Here is a 23509-nt window from a genome sequence, read left to right on the forward strand (position 1 = left end):
GTTAGTCTTGGAGATTTTTACTTCAGTGAAGTAAATATGGGAAACTAACACTTACCAAAAAAATACCTGGAAACACATCTCCACCCTGTGGCCTCTCTGTGTTACTCCTCCTTACACAAATTTCAACACAAACAGTCCAGCTTTGAGGCCGATACTGTGGAATCTAAAGTCTCTTGAGGCCATGCTTTAAATTAATTTGTTATTTTCTCTTGGGAAGGTGGTGATATAAATACAAAATGAAGGAGTGAGGAATGATGACGGTGATTTCTATTTGCTGGTTCTCGCAGTTACTACCAGTAAAAAGTACAAAAAAAAAGTAAAATAGCCATAACGGTGACCTGAAACACATATATTTATATATATATATATATATATATATATATATATATATATATATATATACGAGCCAAATGTAAAAGCGAAATGTGAGTTTTGTTTGACGTGTGCAACTATTTTGTACTTTGTCGACCTCTGCTGGCGGTCAACTGTAACTGCAACAAGTCAGACAGGTCAAAGCAGTGGTTAAATCTTTTTTCTTGTTGTGGTTAAACCTCTATTATTGTATGACAACAAGGTTCTTTAACAGTAGTTTTGGGTGGTTTTAAAATGGTTATTCAGGAAAGCGACGCCACTTTTAGGCCATGAAAACTTTTAATGCTACGCAAACAAACATTAGAATTGTCCAGCATCCTATTTGTAAAAAATATAATGTTCTAATTTCAGCTTGTCCTGGTTTGAGCGGCGTCTGTCTGCACAAATAAAAATTATTTTTAAAAAACTATCCACTCCACACACACACACACCCTCCTCACCCCCCTTGTGCACCCCATGCACGAGGACACCAATGCGTGACAGTGGTGGACGGCCTCGGCCATCCGCTGTGCTTCGCCTTCGTGGGACAGTTTCCACACGTGCCCCCCCTCCCTTTTTTTTTTTTTTTTTTTTTTTTTTTTTAGACTAGCCTCCTGTCCTCCTCTCTCTCTCTCTTTCTCTCTCTCTCTCTCCGTGTGACTCAGTGTAATTCTCTCTCCCTCCCCCCCTCCTCACCCTCCAACCTCACCTGCTCCTCTCTTGGTTTGCCTCGAGCCCACCCGTGGGACCGAAAGGAAGGAGAAGGAGGAGAGAAGAAGAAGAAGCAGAGGAAGGAGAAGAAGAAGAAGCGCGCCGTCCGGAGGGAGACGTGTCTCAGAGGAGAGCGGTAAGCAGGTGGATGATGGAGGGATGGAGTCGGTTGAGGTGGGAGGGAAGAGGAGGGATTATCATCCTTCCACCTACTGGATTATCAGCACCTCTCGTGGTGCGTTCACTTCCCTGTGGGAAGGACATCAGACAGGAAGCCACTTAATAATACCCAGGACTCTTGTGAGGTTTTTACATTTAAATACCACAATTTGAACGAACTAACAAACTATGTCGTTAGTCGCCCTGTTGCCAGACTCCAACAAGTGTCTCCTCAGATGTGGCTGTAAGAGCAACTTTTTTATTTATTCATAAAAACAAAAACAACAACCAAAATGCCTTAATTTGCAGCGAACGTGTAGTTTTATAATTTTGACCACGAACGCAGCCTAACTTAAACCTTTGTGTGTGAAAATTTAGAATCACATTCATGATCGTGCCCTAGTTTATTCATGGTTCAGACGTGTTTCATAATTCAAATATTGTATTTAAGTATTCAAAAGTAAAGAAAACACAAGTAATGTTTCACATTTTTTACATCTGGATTCATTCTGGGGCTAAAATCGTCCATTCCAGATGTGTCCTGGTATTTATAGAGTTTTTATTGGCTTTTTTTTTATTAGATTTACATTTATGTGTTATATATCTTTATAAATCATGTGCACCTTTGCACATTTTAGACATGCGTTTGTTATATTTATGCACCTTTATACCTTTCATGTGTCATTGCCCAAACAATATAGTACTTTACTGACTTCCTGCATATTTTTGTACCTTTGTAAAATCTGCGGATTGAAGTTTTCCTGCAAACCTAAGCTAGGTTTCTATACCTATGTCATAATGTTCGTTTAATTAGGATTGTGCGTGTCCTTAAACAGGGTTTCGTGGTGCAAATGGAAAACCAGGGGTTAACTGTTTGGGCTGTTTTAGCACAAAGGCCTCTGATCCATCAAAAGCACACACCAGCCAGGACAATGTCCGTCTGGCAGCTTCTCCATTGTCTGCAGTGACAGGTGGTATTTCATCACGTCAACACATCATGTACATGTAGACATGCCACTGTTAGTTCGGCGAACTGGCTGTTTGATGGCTGGGAGCGTGATTCAAGTGTAGGAAAAAGAGGTGGTAAATGTGTGGCTATAATAGAGAAAGATGAATTTTTAAGTTTTTCTGCTGGGTGATATGTTAGAGGACTGCTGGTATGTCATGGTATTTTTCAATTACGACAGTACCACAGTATATTACGGTATTTGTTTTTCATGCATAATCACATGTTCAACATTTTTCTACTGGTTGAGAGAGGAATTTTTATGCAGTGGATTGGCTAAGGATGGACTATTTTACTGTGATGATGAGTAAATATTGTAGAATAATCCCACACTAGTAGTAAAACAGGTTAGCATGGCCTCGTGTTAGCACTGCCTGCTAATGTGGAAATCTGGGGACATTTACAGCTGGGAGATGACCAAAAAAAATTATATAAAAAAAAGGAATTCAATGTTATAAGATGAAGTGAAGAAATAATTACGGTTTCATATATTTTGACATATTTATTCATATTTAAACTGCTATGTCTGTAACCTCAACAGCAGCGTGTCCAACTACCGTAATGATTGCAGCATGTGCGCAACATTTTTTTCTCATTCATAAAAAGCTGAAATTGGGGACATTTTCGGGGACAACTTTAACCGGGGGACAGGTCATCCAAAACGGGGACTGTCCCAAGAAATCGGGGACATTTGGTGACCCTAAAAAAAAAAAAAAAAAATTACAGCCGGCACCGCACCGCACCGTTTTTTTTTTGTTTGTTTGTTTGTTTTGGGGTTTTTTTGGCACAAATCCTCGCGCTTTCTGCCGCTTCTTTATTTTTTGGACCTTTCCATCTTCACCACACCTCGCAGTGACCCAGTGACCCCCCACGCACCATGTGTGTTTATGTGCGCTACATTGAAAACGTTCCAGACAGAAACAGCGTCTCGCCGCGCAACGTTCCACACGGATGGCGTTTGCCAGTATTTTAAAAATTTATATCATAACAAAGAAAATGCCGGTATTAATTTAGTTGTTTTCATATTTTTTTTCAGAGCTTTAACATTGAAAGTAAATGCTACTGTTATAACGGCGTTATTCATCCCTTTGGTGGCTCAGATATCTCAGACATTCAGGGGTTGTGGATGCTACTGTAACTCTAAGCGCATGTTTGCGTGTGCGCGTTCATATCAGTGAATCCCTGTCAAACATTTGCCCCCCTCAGCATTCCTGGGATGTGATGAGTCCGGCATTCAACGGGGACGACCTGTTATCCACTCATTCCGCCATTGTCCACTAGCCCTAGACTAGACACACACGCACACATAGTCAGGCAAGCATACACAACAGGGACACACCACGTATAAATAGATTTCATCATTTTATTGTGTCGTTATGTTAACCCTGGTATTTGGGAATAATGTAACGTTACAATCAAGGAGTCACCTGATTTTGTGACCTGTAAAGTTGACAAATGCATTTTTTTTCTCCCTTCCAGATATAGTTTTTCTTCTGATCTCTGGTCGATGGATTTATCATTGACAACGCAACAATATTTTAGTAAGTCAGCTTGTTTATTCCTTCTCTTTCCCTGTCAAGAGAGGGGTTGGACAAACCTTTATAGGTAAGAACAGGGAGTTGAATAAGAGAAGACCAAACTAATCTGTAATCTAAACTCTTTTTTTTGTGTATTTTTTGCTCCTCCAGTATTACGGATATTTTGGTGGAATACATACTGGAACTGTATCTACAGTATATTGGTGCACATCATTTAAGTGAATAGGTGGATAGTTATGATGGATATCGGTTCTTTTCTTTAAAATGCATTCACCGTTCTATACTTCTTTTCAGTCTCCTTTTCCTCTTTGCTCATAATTCATCAGTACGGAAGAGTATTAGGGCCACCTGTGACAACAAAAAAACAGAGGAGGTAGATATTTTGAGGGGAAAAAAACAAAATTTTGAGAAAGATAAAAATTTCAGGAAAAAAGATGAATTTTTGAAAAAAAAAATAGAAATTTCAAGAAAAAATATGGAATTTGAGAACAAAGTTGAAATTTCGAGAAAAAAGCCAAAATTTTGAGAAAATAGACAAAATTTTGAGAAAAAAGTCGATACACATTGTCATAAAGACTTAAATTTCTTTTTTACTTGAAGTTTTGACTTTTTTCTTTTCTTTTTTCTCAGAATGTCAACTATTCTGCAAGTCAAAAATTTGAAAAAAAGTCAGAATTCAAGAAAAGTCAAAGTTTTGTGAAAAAAATGTGAAATTTTGAGAGTCGAAATTTCAAGAAAAAAGCCAAAAATTCAAGTCTTTATGACAATGCATTTTGACTTATTTTTCCTCAAAATTTTAAAGTTTTTTCTTGAACTTTCAACTTTTTTCTCAAAGTGCATGATGAAAAAAAAAGTCCCTCCTCTAATTTTTTTTTTTGTCATGGGTGGCCCTGATACTCTTCTGTACATCAGTGAAAGTTCTCACCACAGACTCTTGCCTTTTTCTCTCTTCAGGCTAGAAAACTGAGTGAAGCATGGGTGACTGGAGCTTTCTAGGGCGTCTGCTGGAGAATGCTCAAGAACACTCCACTGTGATCGGAAAGGTGATTAACTGCTGATATTCATTTTCTTAGCCTTGCACCATCCTCTAACTCTGAACCCCTTTTATATTATTTCCTGTCCTCCAGGTTTGGTTGACTGTCCTCTTCATCTTCCGCATCTTGGTGCTGGGCGCGGCCGCTGAAGAAGTTTGGGGCGACGAGCAGTCGGACTTCACCTGTAACACGCAGCAGCCCGGTTGCGAGAACGTCTGCTACGACGAGGCCTTCCCCATCTCCCACATCCGCTTCTGGGTGCTGCAGATCATCTTCGTGTCCACGCCCACCCTCATCTACCTGGGCCATGTGCTGCACATCGTCCGCATGGAGGAGAAGAGGAGGGAGAGGGAGGAGGAGCTCAGGAAGGCCGGGCGGCACCAGGAGGACCACGACCCGCTCTACCACAACGGAGTGGGCGACGGTAGAGGAGGCGGCGGGAAGAAGGAGAAACCTCCAATTCGTGATGAGCACGGGAAGATCAGAATCCGCGGGGCGCTGCTGAGGACCTATATCTTCAACATCATCTTCAAGACACTGTTTGAGGTGGGCTTCATCCTGGGACAGTACTTCCTCTATGGCTTCCGCCTGAGGCCGCTCTATAAATGTGGCCGCTGGCCGTGCCCAAACACTGTGGACTGCTTCATCTCCAGGTTAGAGAGTACGGTTTTGGTCTCCTAAAGCGTGTACTGTTTGAAAATTAAATCTGTTTCTTGTTTTCCCTTTTCACCAGGCCCACTGAAAAGACAATCTTCATCATCTTCATGCTGGTTGTTGCCTGCGTCTCCTTGCTCCTGAACCTGTTGGAGATCTACCACCTGGGCTGGAAGAAAGTAAAGCAGGGCGTCAAAAGCGAGCTCGTACCCGACAGCGAGTCGCTGCTGCTGGATGGACATGAGCCCGGAGACGCCGAGACGATACCCGAGCAGACCTCTCGGCTAGTGCTCGACTCTCTGCCAGCGTACAGCAGCATGGTGGGGAGCGGCGCAGCTGAGGGGGGAGGAGCCTACAGTCCAGCTGAGTCCTCCTTAAACCCGAGCGTGGTCACCACCTCTATGCCACCTGGACACAAGATGGACGACTTCCTGTTGGATTCCCTGTCCCCTTCTTTTGGACACATGACGGCTATGGAGCAGAACTGGAGCAACATGGCGCGGGAGCTCCACAGTTTGAACGGGAACCCTCCCCCTTCCTCAACTTCCTCCTCGCCTCAGGAGACGACCCCGACGCCTCCACAGGAGCTGCAGCGCTCCACGTATCCCACGCTTCCGCGCAACACCCCTCTCTCCCCGCTTTTCCCAGAGGAGGCGGCGGTGGACGAGGTCCCGCATGACGACTACACCGTGGTAACCAGGGCGGAGATGCATCGGCCTCCTGCGGCGGGGGCGCACTCCCCGAAGCCGAGTCGGGTCGGCAAGAGCGGCGGTCGAGCTCGTCCGGATGACCTGGCCGTGTAGCTACAACCCCCACACTCATTCAGCATTTACATAAATGCATGCTCTATACACAGAGGGAGCAGTTTTATCACCTACGAGCTATAGAATAAAACCACACCCAGGCACTAACTCCAGCAGGAGACTGATGTCTGCAAGGAGCATGTGCAAAAACACCTTAACAAAGGGTTTGGTTGCACACACGTGGCACCAGGCCGATGCCTTACCTACACATTAGTAACAACAGAGTATGTCCACATGAGTTTATTCTTAACAATTTTACATCATGATTTAATCCCTAGAACATAGGTCTTCAACAGGGGGTCCGTGGAGGTACTGCAGGGGGGTCGTAAAATCTTTGGTTGATTAGACATTTGTTATATATTTTTATTTAATTTTCCCCTACAAATTTAAAAGTTTTTTTCTTAACGTCATCAAGCCGCGACATTAATTGCGTCACAAAAGTCCACTATAGATTAAACAAAAAACTCCCCCGTTGAGAAATATTAGAAGACGAACTCTTTGCTTAAAACCTGGAAACGAGGTAAACCAGACCCACCTCAAACATTAAAAACATGGCTGACGGCTTCTATAAAGGCCACTAAGTAGACTTGTCTAATGCTGAAAACAAGACCTCTACCTAATCTAACTGTATCATAGCAAGACCTTCGGTCAATCCCAGGTACGAAATGATGGTTCTCCTTCACTTTCAGCCTTTACGCTATCAATCTTTTCAAGTATCTCTCCTCCAAAAAGTTAAATAACAAGCATGTACACTAATGCTACATTAAAGCCACAAGTAAAGAAGGTTTATAGTGAGGATGATGATAATAATTGGACTGACTAACTGGTTTTGGAGCGTAGAGGCAGCAATCTTCAACAGGGGGATCTGCGACCCCTAGGGGTTTCGCGAGGTACTGCAGAGGGCTCGCAAAATCTTTGGTTGATTAGACATTTTTTATATATATTTTTTTTTAATTTTCCCCCTCAAACACCCTACTGTTGCACACATTTGAAACAAAAAAATATATATTGTGTATTATCTGATTAGCTTAATACTGAATGCAAAATGCTAATAATAATGTATATTTATAAATAGCACTAGGCCGAGTTTAATATAGAACAGAATATAGTAGGTAGGGGGTCCTTGGCCTGAAAAACATTGACTGCTATACTCTTTTTATTTTTTCTTTTATTTCTTTTGCAGGGAGACACCAGAGGAGAGGTTTGCACTTTTGTTTCTTTTTTTTTTTTTCTTTTTTTTATTTCTCTCGTACGATCCGTTGAACGTGTCGGTCCTCGTGTGTCCCCACTGAGCTCACCCAGCCTGTAGTTTCAATGAAGAGAGGGATGCGACAAATAGAGGAAAAAAAGCAATAAAGCAGTCCCACCCTGAGACGTAGTCGTTAGGCTCCACAGGTTGCATGTAGGTCTTTTAATCTTGTGTCAGCGTTTACCAAAAAAAACAACAAAAAAAAAAGAGACATCTCTGCAGTTACATCAGGGTAAATCTATATAAAGCATATGTACATATACATATAATGATCAATATGCACCGCAGGATGTTATACGAAATGTTTTTAAAAGGTTTGTCTTTGATCCAGCTGCTATTTAGAGCACCAAGAAAACAAAGAAATAAAAGTGCTTTTCTGACATTAGCTCAACCGGTCACTTTATTAGAAGAGTTGAGGCAATATAACGCGATGGGGAGCGGTCGTTCCTCTCCGATAACTTAAAACCACCTTCTTTCTGACGATTGTGTTTGCAGTGTGTTACAGAACTGTCGAGTTCCTCCTAGCCGTTCTGTATAGGAGGACTCTCAAGTTAATTTTCTAGATGAGATGTAGAATAAAGTGTAGCTTTTACATTTTTTGGGGAGGAAAAAAAAGATCTTTAAAGTTTTTTTTTATTATTATTATTTCTGTGTTAGTTCTTATCAGATATCCCACATAGAAATGTTATTTTCTTCCTATTTTGCTGATTAATTCCTGCCAAAAAAGAAAAAGAAAATACAGAAAATGGTTCACAAGTTCAATTATCTACCATATTTAACATCTTTAATTTATCCATTTTCATTTATTAGGACTAGAAGTGTACCCTAGCACCATGACGAGGAGGGAGAAAACTGCACAGGACAGAAAATTTTGCTAAAGAATTTGCTAAATAAAACCGAACGTAGTTGTTGTTCACAGCCTTTTTTTCCAGGTTAAGGTGGGAAAAAAGTTTCTTCCATATTTTTATGAGTGCATAACCGCTAAATTGCATAAACCGACAAATGCAAGGCACAATTTAGCACATTTTAGTCAAGAACAATTTTGTAAAGATGGGGGGAGTCTATTGTTTACATGTCTCTGAGCAAAGCTTCGGCACATAATCTATTTTTCTTTCTTTTTTTTTTTTTTTTTTTAAGAAAGAAGATGTTAGCTTTGGTGTGTATTTAACCAAATATATTTCTAAAACCAAAGAGATTCGTGCCAAATAGATCACAAGACATATGTGTGTGTGTAGCAATCATGGTTTAAAAAAAAAAAAAAAAAAAAAAATTGATGATCCTGAAAAAGACACGATGTTGAACTTTGTCTCTAAACAACTGGTTTATTTTTCTTATTTCTATTGCTGAAACGTGTTTCTCTTTCCATAACCTTGTTGTTCCGAGCTGTTCCTACTACCCTTGATATGTAGATAAAGAAGATTTGCACAATCGGTTACGACGACATCGCCGCAGAAATTAGACTTGAAACGGACCAGATGTGAATCTAATCCTTTTTTTTTTTTCTGTCCTGAGAGACTTTTGGCCGCTCCAGTTTTGACACCATGGATGTGCCTTGAATCAAAGACCCTCCGCTGGAAAACAATGGATATTGTGCGATGGGATTATTATGGCGCCCCCACCAGCAGGGTCACACCACACTCCCACGGGTTTAAAAAAAAAAAAAAAAAAAAGAAGAAGAAGAAGAATCCCTGCTTTTTCTCCCGCTGTAAACTAGACTGTCTTTGAAGAGAAGTGCCTTGCGTCTGAACCTTTGTGTTAAAGAACATGTTGATGTAAATGTTCATTTACCTCAGATGTTTACAAAACTGTTACTGAATAAACTTTTTGTACAATACCTGTTGTTTGTTCTCAGACATTTGGCCTCCAGAAACCAAACCTATTTGACCGGTTAGTTATTCTACGTAGGCAGAACATAATGGGATTGTGGTCCTCTCGTATTGATGGTTTAATTAGTGTCATCCACCAAAAATATCCCAATTTCATAAACAGATTTTAATGTAGTGTGCTTTAATTCTAAAATGTGAAATCTTGTCCCGATCAGGACCCCGTACACTCTCACATGGGAGGAATATTAACCTTAAACAAGAGGCTATTTCTTTCAAATAAAGGTGAAATTCAATCAAGAATTATTTTTTTCTAATTATTTTAGCACAATAACAGCTCCTCCTATTAATAAGTTTTGATTAATGATAGCTCTCTGTGTGAGCGATGAAGGCTTTCAGCCATGGACGCGTGCACGTGCGTTAATGTCTGCACGTGCGTTCCTCTGTCTGTGTGTGCGCGTGTGTTTGTGTGTGTGTGCGTACTCACGGCCTCGCCCATAAAGCCGTGCTGAGGCTAGCACTTCCTTTATGCTCGCTGAAAGTCCCAGGGATTTTGGCTGAACAAAAAACTCTCCTGGGAGAGAAAAGGCCCTGAATTCCTGCTAATGCTGCTCCGACCCCTGGACTCTTGCAGGCTGCTGCGTACGTGTCCACGTGGTCCGACACGAGCGCGGACGGGTTTGGTAAAGTACAGAGTGTAGCCTCTGTAACCTCAAAGTGAGACTGTAACATACGTTTAGAACAAAAGTCAAAATTCATTTTTTTTTTTTTTAAATAGTATACAAATCTAAAAAGCCCAAAGCTTTAATGTAAAATAAGTTACTAACAGAAACATACGATGACATATAAACATTAGATGATGTTTTTATTAGTAATGTGCGGATCGATACTGGCATATCGATACTTCCGACACCGTATAGGGTACTTTAGTCGATTCTCAGATTAAAATATCGACACATTCGATAATTCAGTCATTCGAGCTAATAATTAAACAATAATTTATTTAAATGTTTTTAATTATTTTTTGTGTGTGTGTGTGTGTGTGTTGAAACAGCATTTTTCGCATATTTTGTATGGTTTTCTGTGTGTGTGTATTATCTCGGCTATATAGAAAATGAGGCCACTACCTCAATACACCACAGAGTTTAAACTAAATAAATAAATTACTTTGATGTCTTGAATTCTATATGAAGCTATGACTTGAAATACGCTACTGTTTTTGTTTGTTTGTTTTATATTTTTTTTTTTACGTTTACCAGACACATTAGGGTGTATTTACACAAAGTATCGGTATCGGATCGGTATCGCCGATACCACCCTGAATTTTACTCAGTATCGTATCGGAAAGAAAATTGGTGGTATCGAACGACACTATTTGTTATTATTGTGGTTTTGCTTTATATTGCTGAAAGATTCGTGCACTGTGCAACTGGGCTGAACTGCAAGGTGGCAACTAAAGCAACTAAGGTGCCAGGTGTATGGCAGTGGTTCAATTCCAGAGCATTACTTAAAGTTCAAAACTCATTTTCAACTTCCTGGTTCCTGCCCTGATCCGCCTTCCATCTCCATCCATTCGTGCCACCAATCAGACTGCTGTCTTCATTAGGGGGGCAGCTTAAAAGTCTCATTCTACAGTCACTGGATGCAGCCGTGTGGTTTAGAGAACAGCTTTAGCCTGTATGCTACATCTGAAGTCTCACTATAAGTTGCATGTTCTGAAAATTAGAATTACCTCCTCGCCGCCTGCTTTCTGTTTGTTGTTTGATTCCTCAGAAGGTGTAAAATACAATACAGCTCATCTAGTGCACTAACCGGCGCTAACCTCGTGGATTAGTGCAGTCCGCTGCGTTTCTAAGTGGCCGGGGTCGGGCTGAGGGTCCACTCTTTGACTCTTAATGCTCACACTGTAGCGGCACTTAAGCCAAGCAGAGTGGCATCTGGGCTGACCACAGAGGCTCAGTGGAGGGGAGGTGCACTTACGGAGGAAGCATTTTTAGACCACTCAAGTGCCCCCGCGGTGTGACATCAGGGTCCCGTTAGTGTGCGGACACGATGGTTTAATGCAGGCACTTTGTGTGACTGCCACTAATGTCTTTTTAGTAAAAAAAAAAATCCAATTTCATATGATACCTGAACATTTAGGTGTAAATTATACAACAAAACTGACGGATTATAGTCCAAACTTCACACATTCTTATGTATTAACAGTGGTAATATCATTTCTAGAATGAGTTTCCACACAAATGAAGCGTAACTGATACATGCTACTTGTTTTCACATGCAATAATCCTTCATCTTATATTCATACTTTGTTCCTGCAGCTACTTCTGTGGTAACATTTTTTTTTTCTTTTTGCACAGTAGGTCATCTAGTGGCCAAACTCTGGCAGTACCCAACCGTCGTGACTGAGCTCTCTCCATTTAACAAATCCAAAATAAACAGACCGTGCGTAGCTGTGTGGTAAAAGCACCAAAAGAACTGCGCAACACCGGAGTTTTACCCTTTTGAACCTTCAAGGTTTTCGAAACTTTTCAAACAAGCGTGTGCGCAGCCGGTTTCCAGGAAACCATTTACAGAGACCAGGAGAATGGTGACAAAAGTGGCACTGAAAATGGAAAACTCTAATATAATCTCCTTTATTAAATTTCAAGCCGTCAAACTAAGAAAGAAAAAACAGTATTTTCTAACCCTAACCACTGAAAAAGTCCAAATGACTCAGAAAACTGCGCAGTTTTCCCTTTTTATTCACCGAGCAGCATCTCACTTAATTGCATGAAAGAAATGAGGATTTTTCATGTAAATGTATCTGTAAGGTTCAGTTTCTTTCTCTAATCCTTGCAGCCCATCATTGCTGAGGTGATGGGCTGAGGATGAGGGGCGATCCTGCCCATAGCCAGGATCATGGGGCTTTTGTAATCATAATACTGAGAGCCCTTGAAGACTTTAACCCCGTCGGAGTCACACAGGCCGGCGTCGATGTCCGATAAGGGGAGGGGCAGATCTCTCGTGACGGCCCTGGGCGTGGCTGTGAGGTCGACGTCTTTCATCCTCTGACCTGTTGGACGTTTGTTAGTCGCTTGTGAGCAAACACACACTGACGTAATTGTGTGATGTAACGTTCACAAAAAAAAAAAAAAAAAAAAAAAAAAAGCTGAATCAGTTGCCTCACCTTGGATAATGTGAACGGTTTGCTCGCCTGGGCAAACAAAAGCAGCGTCCACCTGTCCTTCGATGCCCAGCTCCTCCTGCAGACTCTTGGGGTAGCCGTCGATCAGGGTGAAGTGCGCGTCAGATTTATAGATGTACACCTGATCTCCCTGCAAACGGTTTAATTGCAAACAATTAAATTCCAGCAAAGAAATCAAACCGAGACTTCAAGACTTTACCTTGATCAAGTAGATTTTGTCGGTGTAGGAGAAAACAGCGTCCAGGGCTCCGGCCACTTCTTTCCACGTTCTTGTTATCGGGAATGCGTGAACGCCGTCCCGGCGGGTGTCGAGACGCATGAACATAGGGCCTGAGCAGATTTAACACATTTTTTTTTTCTTTTAATTTTAAGAAAATTGCCGCCACTCCACTTTGTGAAAATTTCTATTTTAACTTTACCTGTGAAGTAATACGTTCTGCCGGAGTCATCCGTGGTGACGGCGTCCAGTTTGACGTCGCTGCAATTGACGGGTCTGCGACCACCTCCGTGACCTGCGGTTACAGCACGACAACGTCACACACGCGCAACAAAATACTCAAAAATCAGCTAATTTCTCTGACTTGTTTTCTGGATGTGCTCACCAAAGTTCGTGCAATTCATGAAGTAATGCCGGGCGTCCTTTGGGTACTGGCCGGTCACCTCTCCTGACACCGGGTTAAACCTGGTGAAGTCGTGTCCGTGGAAACAGTAGTAATGCTCCAGCCAGCGGAAAACGGAGGTGCAGGTAGGCAGGTCGGACCACGTCTTGGTTTTAGTTAACTTTGTGGCGAGGTCGTAAACGTGCACATCTTGTCCTGCGGGAGAAATGATGAGTTTGAGTTTGAGTGTTGTTACTCGTTTAATTTCGGTTTACGTTTAAAAACGCACCCACAGTTTCGACTTCTCATAATAAAAAGGGGAATAAAGTTGGTGTCATAATAAATGGAACACTTATGAAATTTGTTCAGATATGTAAATATTCTATTATATATTTTATTATTTATTCAGACCTCGATATATTTGCGTAATGTGCAATTTCCCAACTCAGCTGCCTGTAAATAAATAACTCATTGTAACTTTTCCCACCTGACCCTAAATGCCTCAAAGAAAAAAAAAAGAAAAAAAATGGCCGGATTGATTTGAGTGTAACGCAGGAAGTAAATCGGATTTATTTCTGTGTGGATTTACCGATAAATTAAACCTTTCATGGCAAAAACAGGTAACAGAACTTTTTTTTTTACAACTATTGTTGGATGAAGCGATTTCTGTTGTTGGTATTCTTTGCTTCATACCTCGCTGACACTTTGATAAAGATGAGGTTTAGTGTATTTTAGTGGAATCTGTGGTCTGTCCGCTTTGTTTTGATGTCTTTGTTTGTGCGCAATGGTAAAGTGCGTAAAGTAGCGGTGGCGCATTGACGCACTGTGGTTTTCATGCACTAGATGTTTGAATTGTGTTTAAATCTTGCACAATTTCTTTTATTTTCTTGAAACCCAGGTTCTGCTGTTTAATTTGATTTGCGTCATCAATACATTCTTTCGCAACGTGCACTCGGGGGCCACGCACATGTGAACATAAGGAACACAAGTAACAGCCTTGACAATAATCTACTGAAATTTTATATGTTGATATCAACGTACCTTTGAAAAACAGAACGGAGTCAGTCTTGCACTCTCCCTTGGGACACTCCACAGCTGCATCCAAGTGAGTGGGGACCCCAGGAAAGACCTCCTGGATCTCCTTGGGATACCCTGGCTCCAGAGTTTGGTTGTAGTAGCTAAACACCTTGTCATCCTGGAGATCATACCGACAATTAACAGCAATTGTGATATATAGTCAGACATATATTCAGAGGTTCTTCTGTCTGGGAAGAATTTGTGGATCGTACTTGGAAGAAGAAAATGTGATCATGGACGGTCTGGTCCTCGGTGTTGTGCATGCGGAAAGCGGCCCCCACGTGGCCAATTTCCTTAAAGAACTCAGTTGAGAGCTGAGCGGGTCCATGGAAACCCTTCCACACGTGGTCGCCTTGTATTTGAAAAGAGGAGCGATTCGTTTTCAGTTTGGAGAAATGAACGTGGGTTTCTTGATTGTGTGTTGCTATGCAGAAAAACTTGTTCCTCACCTTTGAAGAAGAAAGTGGCCCCATTCTCATCAGGAGTGATGGCATCAAACTCAATACCTGCACACCGGTCTTTATTTCCAAGATAAAAATGTATTATGATTAATGTAAAAAAAAAAAAAAAAAAAAAAAAAAAGCTTGTAATCTCTTAAATAATGCTGCTATCTATCTAAAAAAAAAAAAAAAAACTCACCTACTGCTGCTGACTCTTGTGGGGACCTGTGGATGATGAAGAATTTAGTTATTTTTATGCTTTTTCAGCTTCGCACCAAGTAATAATTCATATTGATCATTCTATTGATCGAACTGGTGAACTTTGTGAACTAGCAAATAGAGTTGTGAAATGACCATTTGGGGACTTGTCTGTGTCCACTGCACTAACTGATAAGAGAAAATAAACAAAAAAATAGGCCTGAAACTAAGCAAAATCACATCCCAAAGCGGCACAGTATGACAAAGACGACCTTAAAATCTTAATATTAAAGAAGCTGAAACCAGCAAATCCATGAACAATTTTATCACTGGTGCTCTGAAGTGCATTTATATATTGTTAAATTACAAAAAAGGGAAAAAAATACATGGAACCCTAAACATCACTTTGCATATCAACAAAATCTATATAACTTTCATACAAATACGATGGTTAATACTTACGTGGGTGCTGCATTAGTGACAGCGAGCACCAAGCACAGAAGCAGAGTTTTGGTGACCAGCTCCATGTTTGCCCTGGTGCAGTCCTTATGTGGAGTCTCAAATTGGAGCAGGGCTGTGAAGTGTGGCTCTGCAGGAGGATGAACTTGTGCTTTTATGCGGAAATGTGCGTGTGGGTAGGTAGGTGGGTGGGTGGACGGGTTGGGAAACTGTGTCCATGTGTGTATGTTTGACATGAGTGTTGGAAGTTTTGTTGTTGCATAATGAGCCTTTGGTCATTTACCGTCATGTATAACAGTGGTAGATAGCATTCACCATATCAAGATAAAGATGATTGTGAATCACAGTATTGATCTGTTTGGTTCCAACTTCAAGCTTCATCCATTTTTTGTTTGTTGACGGGAAATTAACAAATTGGACAATATAGTCACTAGATAAATATTACGGAATGCAATCTGAGGTTTCTTGGTTGGTTCATCATTATACAGGATGACTTGTAACAGTCCCTTGTGCCAAGATTTGAGGCAAAACACAATTAGAAGCCCAGTCCAAATGAAAAACTGACCAGCAGGCTAGCAGTCAGCTACCAGCTAGCAACCCATAAGAAGACACCACCTAACTAGCCTAGCCAACAGCAGCAGGCAGTATGCGGGAACCTCCCTTCACCAATATTTTGTTAAGTTTGTCCCACAACACTTCAAGAAGGCTTAACAGTGAGTCACCCCTCCTCCATGCTGCCACTGTACAAGCATGTGACTTTCGACCGCGGAGAGATTAGGAATAAATAATGAAACTGCAATGTTTAGATTTAAATCAATGTTTAATGCATACTACTGATTATATGATCTAATGATCACACCAAGAATCTCATATTTGTCTTGATCTATCAGTTAAATGATTTAGAACATACATTCTTAATGGATCACTACATATTGTAGAATAATACACTATCAAATTAAAATATGTCATACTTCTACTTGCTACTTTTGAACTGAATTTCCATAGAGGGAAAAAAAGGTACTAATCTAAACAGTTGATTAAGCAAATCTTTCAGCGTTATCTCATTCTGAAACATGATCCCTATCAAATTAAATCAGGTAAGAGGTAGAGGTTGTAACTTATATTCGAATAAACTCACACTATAATCTCAATAGTCTTAAATCTATCCATATTCTACTTCTGCCTTTGTCATCGTGTGCAGGTCACTTGTAGCGGTAGATCTTGACGCAATGATTCATGCTGTCGGACACGACCACGTGGCCATCGGGAAGAAGAGCCAAACCTCTGGGGCTGTTCAGGTTGTCGGTCACCAGAGGCCAGCCGACGCCCTTGGATGGGTAAATGTGGACACGGTGGTGCTGTTTGCCCCAGTCTGTAACCAAGACGTCCCCATCGCTGTCGATGCAGAGACCCCAGGGGCAGGTCAGGACGGGCCCCAGACCGGAGCACACTCCTAGGATTCGGATAGTGCTCCAGCCAGGCTCAAGGACTCGAATGCAAGGGACGCGCCCGGTTTCGTTGCCTCGTTCTGATACCGCCATGAGCCCGGTTGTGAGACATGCTGCCACCAAGTAGGGTCTGTGGTACCCCGTCACCACGGTGCGCTCTAACTTGGATCCAGTTTTGGGGTCCAGCTTTAGGGCGGTTAAGGTGCCTCGCTTTATGTCTGCAACCAGGAATTCGTCTTGACGGGTGACGGTAACCCCTCTGGGAGCATCCAGCTCTTCATTGGTGGAACCAAGTGTTGTACCCCCAAATGTTTGCAGGAGGCGTCCATGACGGCTGAACACCAACACGGCTCGTTCAGCGGCGCAGGTTAGAGCGATGAGGCCCTTTGAGTTCACGGCCACGTCGAAGTAGTTGCAGATGCGGGAAGACCTTTCTGATCCCGAAGGAGACACCTGCTGCACGACGTTCTTCTGGAGATCTGTTACTTGAATTCGGGCATTACCGCAGTCCACTACAAATATCTGCCCTCTCACGGTTGCATGGACGCCACTTGGCAGGTTGAAGTCAGTGCGGCCTGATCCCTGTTTTCCAAACTGTTTGACCAGGTGAGCTGAGTCGAGTGCAACTGAACCACCCTCTTCCTCCAGTTCCCGCAAAGCTGGCACGTCTTCCTCTTTCTTGTCCTTGCTGTATTGCTGCTGTTGTTCCCTTAAATTATCGCCTTCGATTGCTGACAAGGACAGAGATCTGCTCACCTGGGATCTGGACTGCTGTTCTTCCGAGCTTATGGTGCTCCTGTAAGGTTCATTTCCTTGGCTTTGCTCAACGACTAAATGTTCAGAGGTAAGACGCATTCTGTTGACCTTTCTGATTCCTCTCCGCTCACCACTGATTAAAGGGCGTAGTTTGCCGGAGAGGTCAGCAGTGGACAGTGAGCGCTCTTGTTTGAGGGATCCATTTACTGGAGTATTCACACTGTGAGCGTAGCAGGAATCCTCACTGTCCACTGGCGATGGAGGACTTCCACTGTCCATGGAGGAATTATTTGAGTTTTTCTTCTTGGAAAGGCCTTGTTGAGAGAGATCTACAAGACTGCGCCTAGAGAATGAACCTTTGCGTCTAGTCTTTGAAGACATTGCTGCGTCGCTGCCTTTTTTGTCAGTTTCGTCGGGAGGGCAGGATGGTTCTTCACATGACACCAAGACAAGGGACTTCCTTTTACCTTTCAGTGTGTTGCGCCTCTTTTTTCCAATTTGTTTGCCATCAGAGTCATCACCTTCAGATTCTCCCTGACTGGAGAAAGGCGGGATAGCGAGGAAAAGGTCTTGGCCCTGCGTGTCTGAACACACCGACTCCACTTCTTCATCTTGGGAAGACTCGGATATGGTGCGATGTCTTGGTGGTATGGGAGACTTGGGCGATCTGAGCTCCTCTTCGTTCTCTGTAGAGCTCGACAGTCGTAGTTTCCGGACGACTCGCATGTTCCCACTTTTTGTCTTGCTGCCCTCGTCTGGACTGCACCTTGGCCCACTTCTGTTTGTTTGTGGCTCCTTTCGTATTTCAAGAGGGGTGATGTTTGAAAATGCTGGATCTCCTGAGTGCAAGGCACACTTCTGTCCCTGGACACCGCAGACGCCAATGGGGTAGGTCATACTCTGCTCACGGACATCAACTTCCCCTAAGCTTAGGGTCTTGGAGTGGACGCTCGGTAAGAAACTGACCCTTTTCATTGTTAAAGAAATTTCCCACGGTTGAGTGACCTCTGCCACACCTCTTTGGAGCTGATTTTTGTTGGATCCACCGGCGGTACTGCCCCATCTTTGTATTTGTTCCTTCAGTTGTCCAATTGTTCTAAGCTGCTGATCAACAAGTGACTGCACAACTCTCACAGCTGCAGCGTTCTCCCTCTTCACTTGGCTGAGGTGCCGCTGGGCCTCTCTGTGGTCCATCTCGACCTTTTCCAGAAGGCGGCGCTCCTCCCGCTGAGCTTCAATCACAGCGTTATCCAACTCACGGTTCACCTCCTCCACTTCGGCCTGCTGTCGATCCTTGAGGCTCCTCAGTTCTTGCTCTCCCTGCTCCAGGTTGGAAAGAGCCTGAGTCACCCACGGAGGTGGAGGAGTTAAAGATGTAGGGGTAAAGATGGACTGCCGTGGGGTGAAGGACAGGGGAGGTGGGGAGGTGACATCTCTCTGTTTTGGGGTGCTGTGCGTCAGGAGGGCTGAGAACCCGGGGAGGGGTCTTCTTTCAGAGTGAGACCTCATTAACATTGTTGATGAGAGATTTGAACGGTTCTCTTGTCAGGGTTTTAATTTTCACTCCTTATGTGCGTCTGTAAAAACAAAGGGAATTATTAATGTATTGGTTCAGAAAATCAACCCCCACAAATAAAATCATGGTGTTTTGTAAATCATAGGCCTTCAACGAGGGGGTATGTATATATTAATTTTCCCCCACAAATTTAAATTTCTTTAAATACACATGCAAAATGATGATATTAACATACATAATTAAGATGAATTAAGATTAATATAGAACACATATAGTAGGTAGCGGGTCCCTACTTAGTCTCGGCCTGAAAAACATTGAACACCCCTATTGTAAATTAACTCCTCAGCCCGCCAGGAAAACCACCTGACCTACCTGTTGATTGAGGTGTAAACCCTGGGAGTGTGTAAACTGGGACACAGGTTCCCTTTCGTTGCAACTTTATCCGTCCCAAACAATATTCAGTTTCTCACGAGACTCTAAAGTGCTCTCGGGTAACCACTGTCCTCTTTGCCGGAGGTCAGCACCGCAATTCAGGCTGTGATCTTCTTCTGCTGCAACAATAAATGTCCCAAGTACGATGCTAATTAAGAGCTCGGTGGAGCATATCTAATGTGGATCTCCGCTGTGTAACAAGTGCTGTGCTTTAACTGCACTCGAACATCTCATCTTGAAACCTCAAAATCATTGATTGAATGCAACACAGACCCCCATTGTTACTTCTGGAGGAAACTGCAGAGCTTATCTGCTCAAGGCATTGAAACTGACCCCATGTCTTTCATCACCAAAACAAGGTATGTGTGTCAACCCCAGGAGAGGGGTCAGTACTTTCAGCAAGCGTTGTGCTTTTTTTTTTTTTTTTATGACTAATGGGTCATATTGTGAGTTTGCAGTTCATACATGTGTATGTTAGCAGCATACATGAAGAGGCTTTTACGCCTCCCTGGAGCAAAGCAACAAGGCTTTTGAATGAAAGGTGGAGGTGTCAGTTTACCGCCGCATGTTCACAAGGAGGTCCCAGTGGAAACGTGTGACCTCAAAGTGTCAGTGGGTAAAATCTATTCATGATTCAGGAAGATTTTAAAGATGTTATCGGAGGGTGGCATTTGTTTGCATGTCGTCTGTGAGCGGTTGTAATTCACTTTTAAGTTTAAAGAAGGAATCGTGAAACAGGAGCTAAAGAGGCTTCAATCTGTTGGTCACGAGGAGGGAAACTGTAGGTAACGCGTCAGTAACAAATCCCTGTCACTCTCCTGGAGCGAGGCCACCGGGTCGTCTCGCGTTACCCCACTTTAATGTTGAATGAGTGGCACCCGTTGCTAAGTTACGGAAGGTGCCGAGACTATAGAATAAATGATACCATTCATAATTGAGAAGATTACGCAGGATGTTCAGGAGCATTCCAGCGTTTTAAAACGAAACAATGAAGCCATTCACCTGCGAGTTACAGCCTTTGAAGCAAGGGCGCAGGTAAAGACCCCTTTGAAATGTTAACTCGGAAAAACTTTTACTTTTTAAGCATTTTATTTCATGCACATAAAAAAAAAAGATTTAATATCACACAGGTGCCTGTGCAATATATTTTAAAATAGTGATGTTAATGAGGTCCTACCTGAATCCAAGGTGCTGCTTTCTCTGCCGCTCCCTCTGCTCTGTCCTGCCACCTCTTCATCATCCTCCCTCCTCCTCTCGCCGTCACTCCCCCCTCTCTTCCCTCCCACTTTCTTTCATTGCGTTCTTCACAGGTTGTACTGTTGAATTACTCACCCTCACAAAAGTTATCTCTTAAACCAATCTTTGGATCAGAAAATGTGACATTTATTTGTTTGGCCTTTAAAAAGTGCAAACGTGTCAAAGTCCGTAATTATTTACGATTGCGCCATTTTCCCACCATATATCAACACTGTGTCTCCAGGTTTACAATCTTTATACACCATAAAATATATGCTGTTGTGGAAAAATAATAATTTTCTGATGATTCCTGAGACACTTGTTTCTCTGGGTCAGTTTATTTACTGGCCTGTTAAATGTACAGTTCTGCCATTCAACCACTAGATGTCAGCAAATACAAAGCAGCACAATGAGGGGAACTCACACAGTCAATGAAATATGTTCTTTTGAATAAAAAAATAACATGAAACGTTTTAAATAAGAGCATATGCCGTGTATTTTAGATCTAAAATAGTCATGTTTTGTGCGTTAAAGCACAAGCACTGAGTGACAGGGTTTATTTTGTTCATTTGAAATTGTATTTTCCTTTATTTTGAGACCTGAATTTTGCAGTAAAAGCAGAAAACCAAGCGGTTTATAGATATTTCAGCAATTTCACATGGGAAGAAGAAGAAGACTAGAGCTATGTAAGGCAGATGATTTGTGTTTCGGTAGAGTAGCGGAAGTTTTCCGGGAGTTTTAGCCGGTTAGGCGCCAATTATCAAATCACACATAATTGCATTCCCATCTTTTTTTGAGTCCAACCAAACTGGTGTGTGTGCACAAGGAAAAAAAAAAATGTTGCATGAACCAATTTTTTAAATCTTGGTGCAAATCCACAGGTTTTATAGCTGCTGATTCATGCTCAACATCTGTATTCAGCTGCATTATTGCAAGAAATTAAAAAAAAAAGAAAAAAGAAAAGTGAAGCTGTTAATTATGAACTAACACACAGATAGTACTTATTAAATCTTGGCATTTTCTCACAGCAGATGATTTTTTATCTTTTGTTGGCAAGACGAGACAAGAGAAACAGTTATTAAGTTCTAATCTAATTGTCGAACATACTTTTACAGAAGCCTTGAATGCACACAAACGCACGATGATATCCACCGATTAAGCCATTTACTGTATAATAAGCCTTTGAGCGGGGTAACAGATTCCCTCTTCTTATAGGATCCAACATCTTCTCACCAATTATCCTCACCCACACATTCAAACACACACAGACACAGACAGAGACAGGGAGGAAGAGACTGTGTTGCCCCCTGGACACAGATGGGTCCTGAGCCATCAGTGTTGCTGGGTGTCACACGGGGTCCTACAGGCTGCCTGCCTGGTGTTGTGACTGATTATTTCTATCTTCCGCTCTGTCAGGAGAGATGGAAAATTATATCGGCCTAAGGTGGCGCTCCGTTATTGATATCACTGTTAAAACTCTCCAATCCAGCTGCTCGCCTCGCCTGCAACATCACCGCAATTAAATCTACACGCCGCTCCCAGCCCGCGTGTGTGGCAGAGAGTAATGGGCCCAATAGTTACTGTAACAAAACAATAATGTGATTCAGCATGGCAGCGTAACAACCATATATGTATTTATCGGCGCGGTACATGACAGAGGAGTTAATGGGTTATTATTATCACTCCCAAACAAATGGAGGCGTCACAGCTACTGAGTGGACTTGTTGCAAACAAACAATTAAAAAAGAAGAAGAAGAAGAAGAAGTCTGCAAGCTTTTACAGATGGAATTAGAAAGCCGGTCAAGATAGTCATATTGCACTGTTCTCTTCCACTTTGCATACAGCAGGCAATATTAGGTGATGAATATGGTAATGGTCCTCAATCTATTGGGACTATCTCCTTTCAGAGGGGAAGATCTGGTTCGGCTGTTAGATTCGATTAATTCCTCTTCATGCCACTCCTCATTTTTGTGCCCCCCCCCCCACCACTACCGCCCGCCTTCTCCCTCTACTCTTACCCAAACCCCCCCCCCCCCCCCCTCCATACTCTCTAACACTTTCAGGCCTATGATATTAGACGAACAATCGCAGAAACAAAACGAGCTGGAACAACCAAGATGGGAACAGATGGTACGTAATTGCCTGGTGGAGGAAGCCAGGGAGTCAATTTTTACCCGTCCTGGGGGAGTTGCAGTTGCAAGGAGGAGGAGAGGGGGGGGGGAAAAAAAAGTGCAGGTGCATTTGTTTTGATCAGCTATGGCCTGGAGGAAGCATCTGAAAAATATTCATCACACGCACATTATGAGAGGAGTTTAACAAAAGCGTTTGCGGGTGAGACCTGGATTGCAACGGTGAGCTTTCATCGGGGCGAAGAGAGGGAAATGTGTGGCTGAGTCAACAGCGGCAGATGCGTCGCAAATTAATATCACACCGGAGTGTTGCAAAAACTGTCAAACTTTCAGATGGTCGCAGTCTGTCCTCAAATTTGCCAACCAAATTTTAAGGTTTAGTGAATTAGCGCTGAAGACAATGTGGAAAAATAAACTTTGGAAAAGCCGGAGCACACATTTTATAAAGTCATCATTTGCACTTTTATATAATAATGGACTTCCAAATAGGAGTTACATAAATTAAAACAACAAGGAGCAAAAAATAAATAAAGGAATATACTCAAATTTGATGATACAAACATTCAGGAAAACAGTGGCCACCTGTGCAGCTGTTAATATTTGCTTAAAAACCAATAAAAAGAACTTCAAAAGAAAGAAATATTCAGAAAAACATGAAGAATTAACTACTTTAACTAAACTTTCCATATATATCAAGAGTCTAC

General features: G+C 42.3%; 3 protein-coding genes across 4 annotated transcripts; 1 reads left to right on the top strand and 2 right to left on the bottom strand.

Moving 5' to 3' along the window:
• Positions 1-1056: 1056 nt before the first annotated feature.
• LOC125000794 (gap junction alpha-3 protein-like) lies at positions 1057-7232 on the top strand. 2 transcript variants are annotated; one of them, XM_047576479.1, is made up of 5 exons: positions 1057-1198; positions 3707-3768; positions 4720-4808; positions 4893-5452; positions 5533-7232. In XM_047576479.1, exons 3-5 carry the CDS (start codon positions 4740-4742, stop codon positions 6254-6256), a joined length of 1353 nt encoding a protein of 450 aa, XP_047432435.1. In that variant the 5' UTR covers positions 1057-1198; positions 3707-3768; positions 4720-4739; the 3' UTR covers positions 6257-7232. The 2 variants fall into 2 exon arrangements, with proteins under 2 accessions (XP_047432435.1, XP_047432436.1); XM_047576480.1 differs by lacking the exon at positions 3707-3768.
• A 4716-nt stretch (positions 7233-11948) lies between these two features.
• hpxb (hemopexin b) lies at positions 11949-15432 on the bottom strand. Its single transcript, XM_047576476.1, has 10 exons — positions 15292-15432; positions 14831-14856; positions 14641-14709; positions 14404-14543; positions 14156-14309; positions 13118-13330; positions 12935-13027; positions 12715-12845; positions 12498-12645; positions 11949-12383 (listed from the first exon to the last, which is right to left on the bottom strand). The coding sequence occupies exons 1-10, from the start codon at positions 15354-15356 to the stop codon at positions 12157-12159; spliced, it is 1266 nt and encodes a 421-aa protein (XP_047432432.1). The 5' UTR covers positions 15357-15432; the 3' UTR covers positions 11949-12156.
• A 669-nt stretch (positions 15433-16101) lies between these two features.
• On the bottom strand, positions 16102-20656 carry LOC125000782. Its single transcript, XM_047576462.1, has 2 exons — positions 20618-20656; positions 16102-19069 (listed from the first exon to the last, which is right to left on the bottom strand). The coding sequence occupies exon 2, from the start codon at positions 19005-19007 to the stop codon at positions 16491-16493; it is 2517 nt and encodes an 838-aa protein (XP_047432418.1). The 5' UTR covers positions 19008-19069; positions 20618-20656; the 3' UTR covers positions 16102-16490.
• Between the last annotated feature and the right edge of the window lie 2853 nt (positions 20657-23509).

This window comes from Mugil cephalus, chromosome 23 (genome assembly GCF_022458985.1).
Source record: "Mugil cephalus isolate CIBA_MC_2020 chromosome 23, CIBA_Mcephalus_1.1, whole genome shotgun sequence".
Taxonomy (NCBI): Eukaryota; Metazoa; Chordata; class Actinopteri; order Mugiliformes; family Mugilidae; genus Mugil; species Mugil cephalus.

Bases quoted from the DNA above. Each gene is read 5' to 3' on its own strand.
- LOC125000794 (XM_047576479.1), top strand. From the start codon at position 4,740: ATGGGTGACTGGAGCTTTCTAGGGCGTCTGCTGGAGAATGCTCAAGAA. The intron at 4,809-4,892 runs GTGATTAACTGC...CCTGTCCTCCAG, and splicing joins ACTCCACTGTGATCGGAAAG to GTTTGGTTGACTGTCCTCTT. The intron at 5,453-5,532 runs GTTAGAGAGTAC...CCTTTTCACCAG, and splicing joins GTGGACTGCTTCATCTCCAG to GCCCACTGAAAAGACAATCT.
- hpxb (XM_047576476.1), bottom strand. From the start codon at position 15,356: ATGGAGCTGGTCACCAAAACTCTGCTTCTGTGCTTGGTGCTCGCTGTC. The intron at 13,331-14,155 runs GTACGTTGATAT...TTTCTCCCGCAG, and splicing joins CTCCGTTCTGTTTTTCAAAG to GACAAGATGTGCACGTTTAC. The intron at 12,646-12,714 runs GTAAAGTCTTGA...AACCGTTTGCAG, and splicing joins ACAAAATCTACTTGATCAAG to GGAGATCAGGTGTACATCTA.
- LOC125000782 (XM_047576462.1), bottom strand. From the start codon at position 19,007: ATGTTAATGAGGTCTCACTCTGAAAGAAGACCCCTCCCCGGGTTCTCA.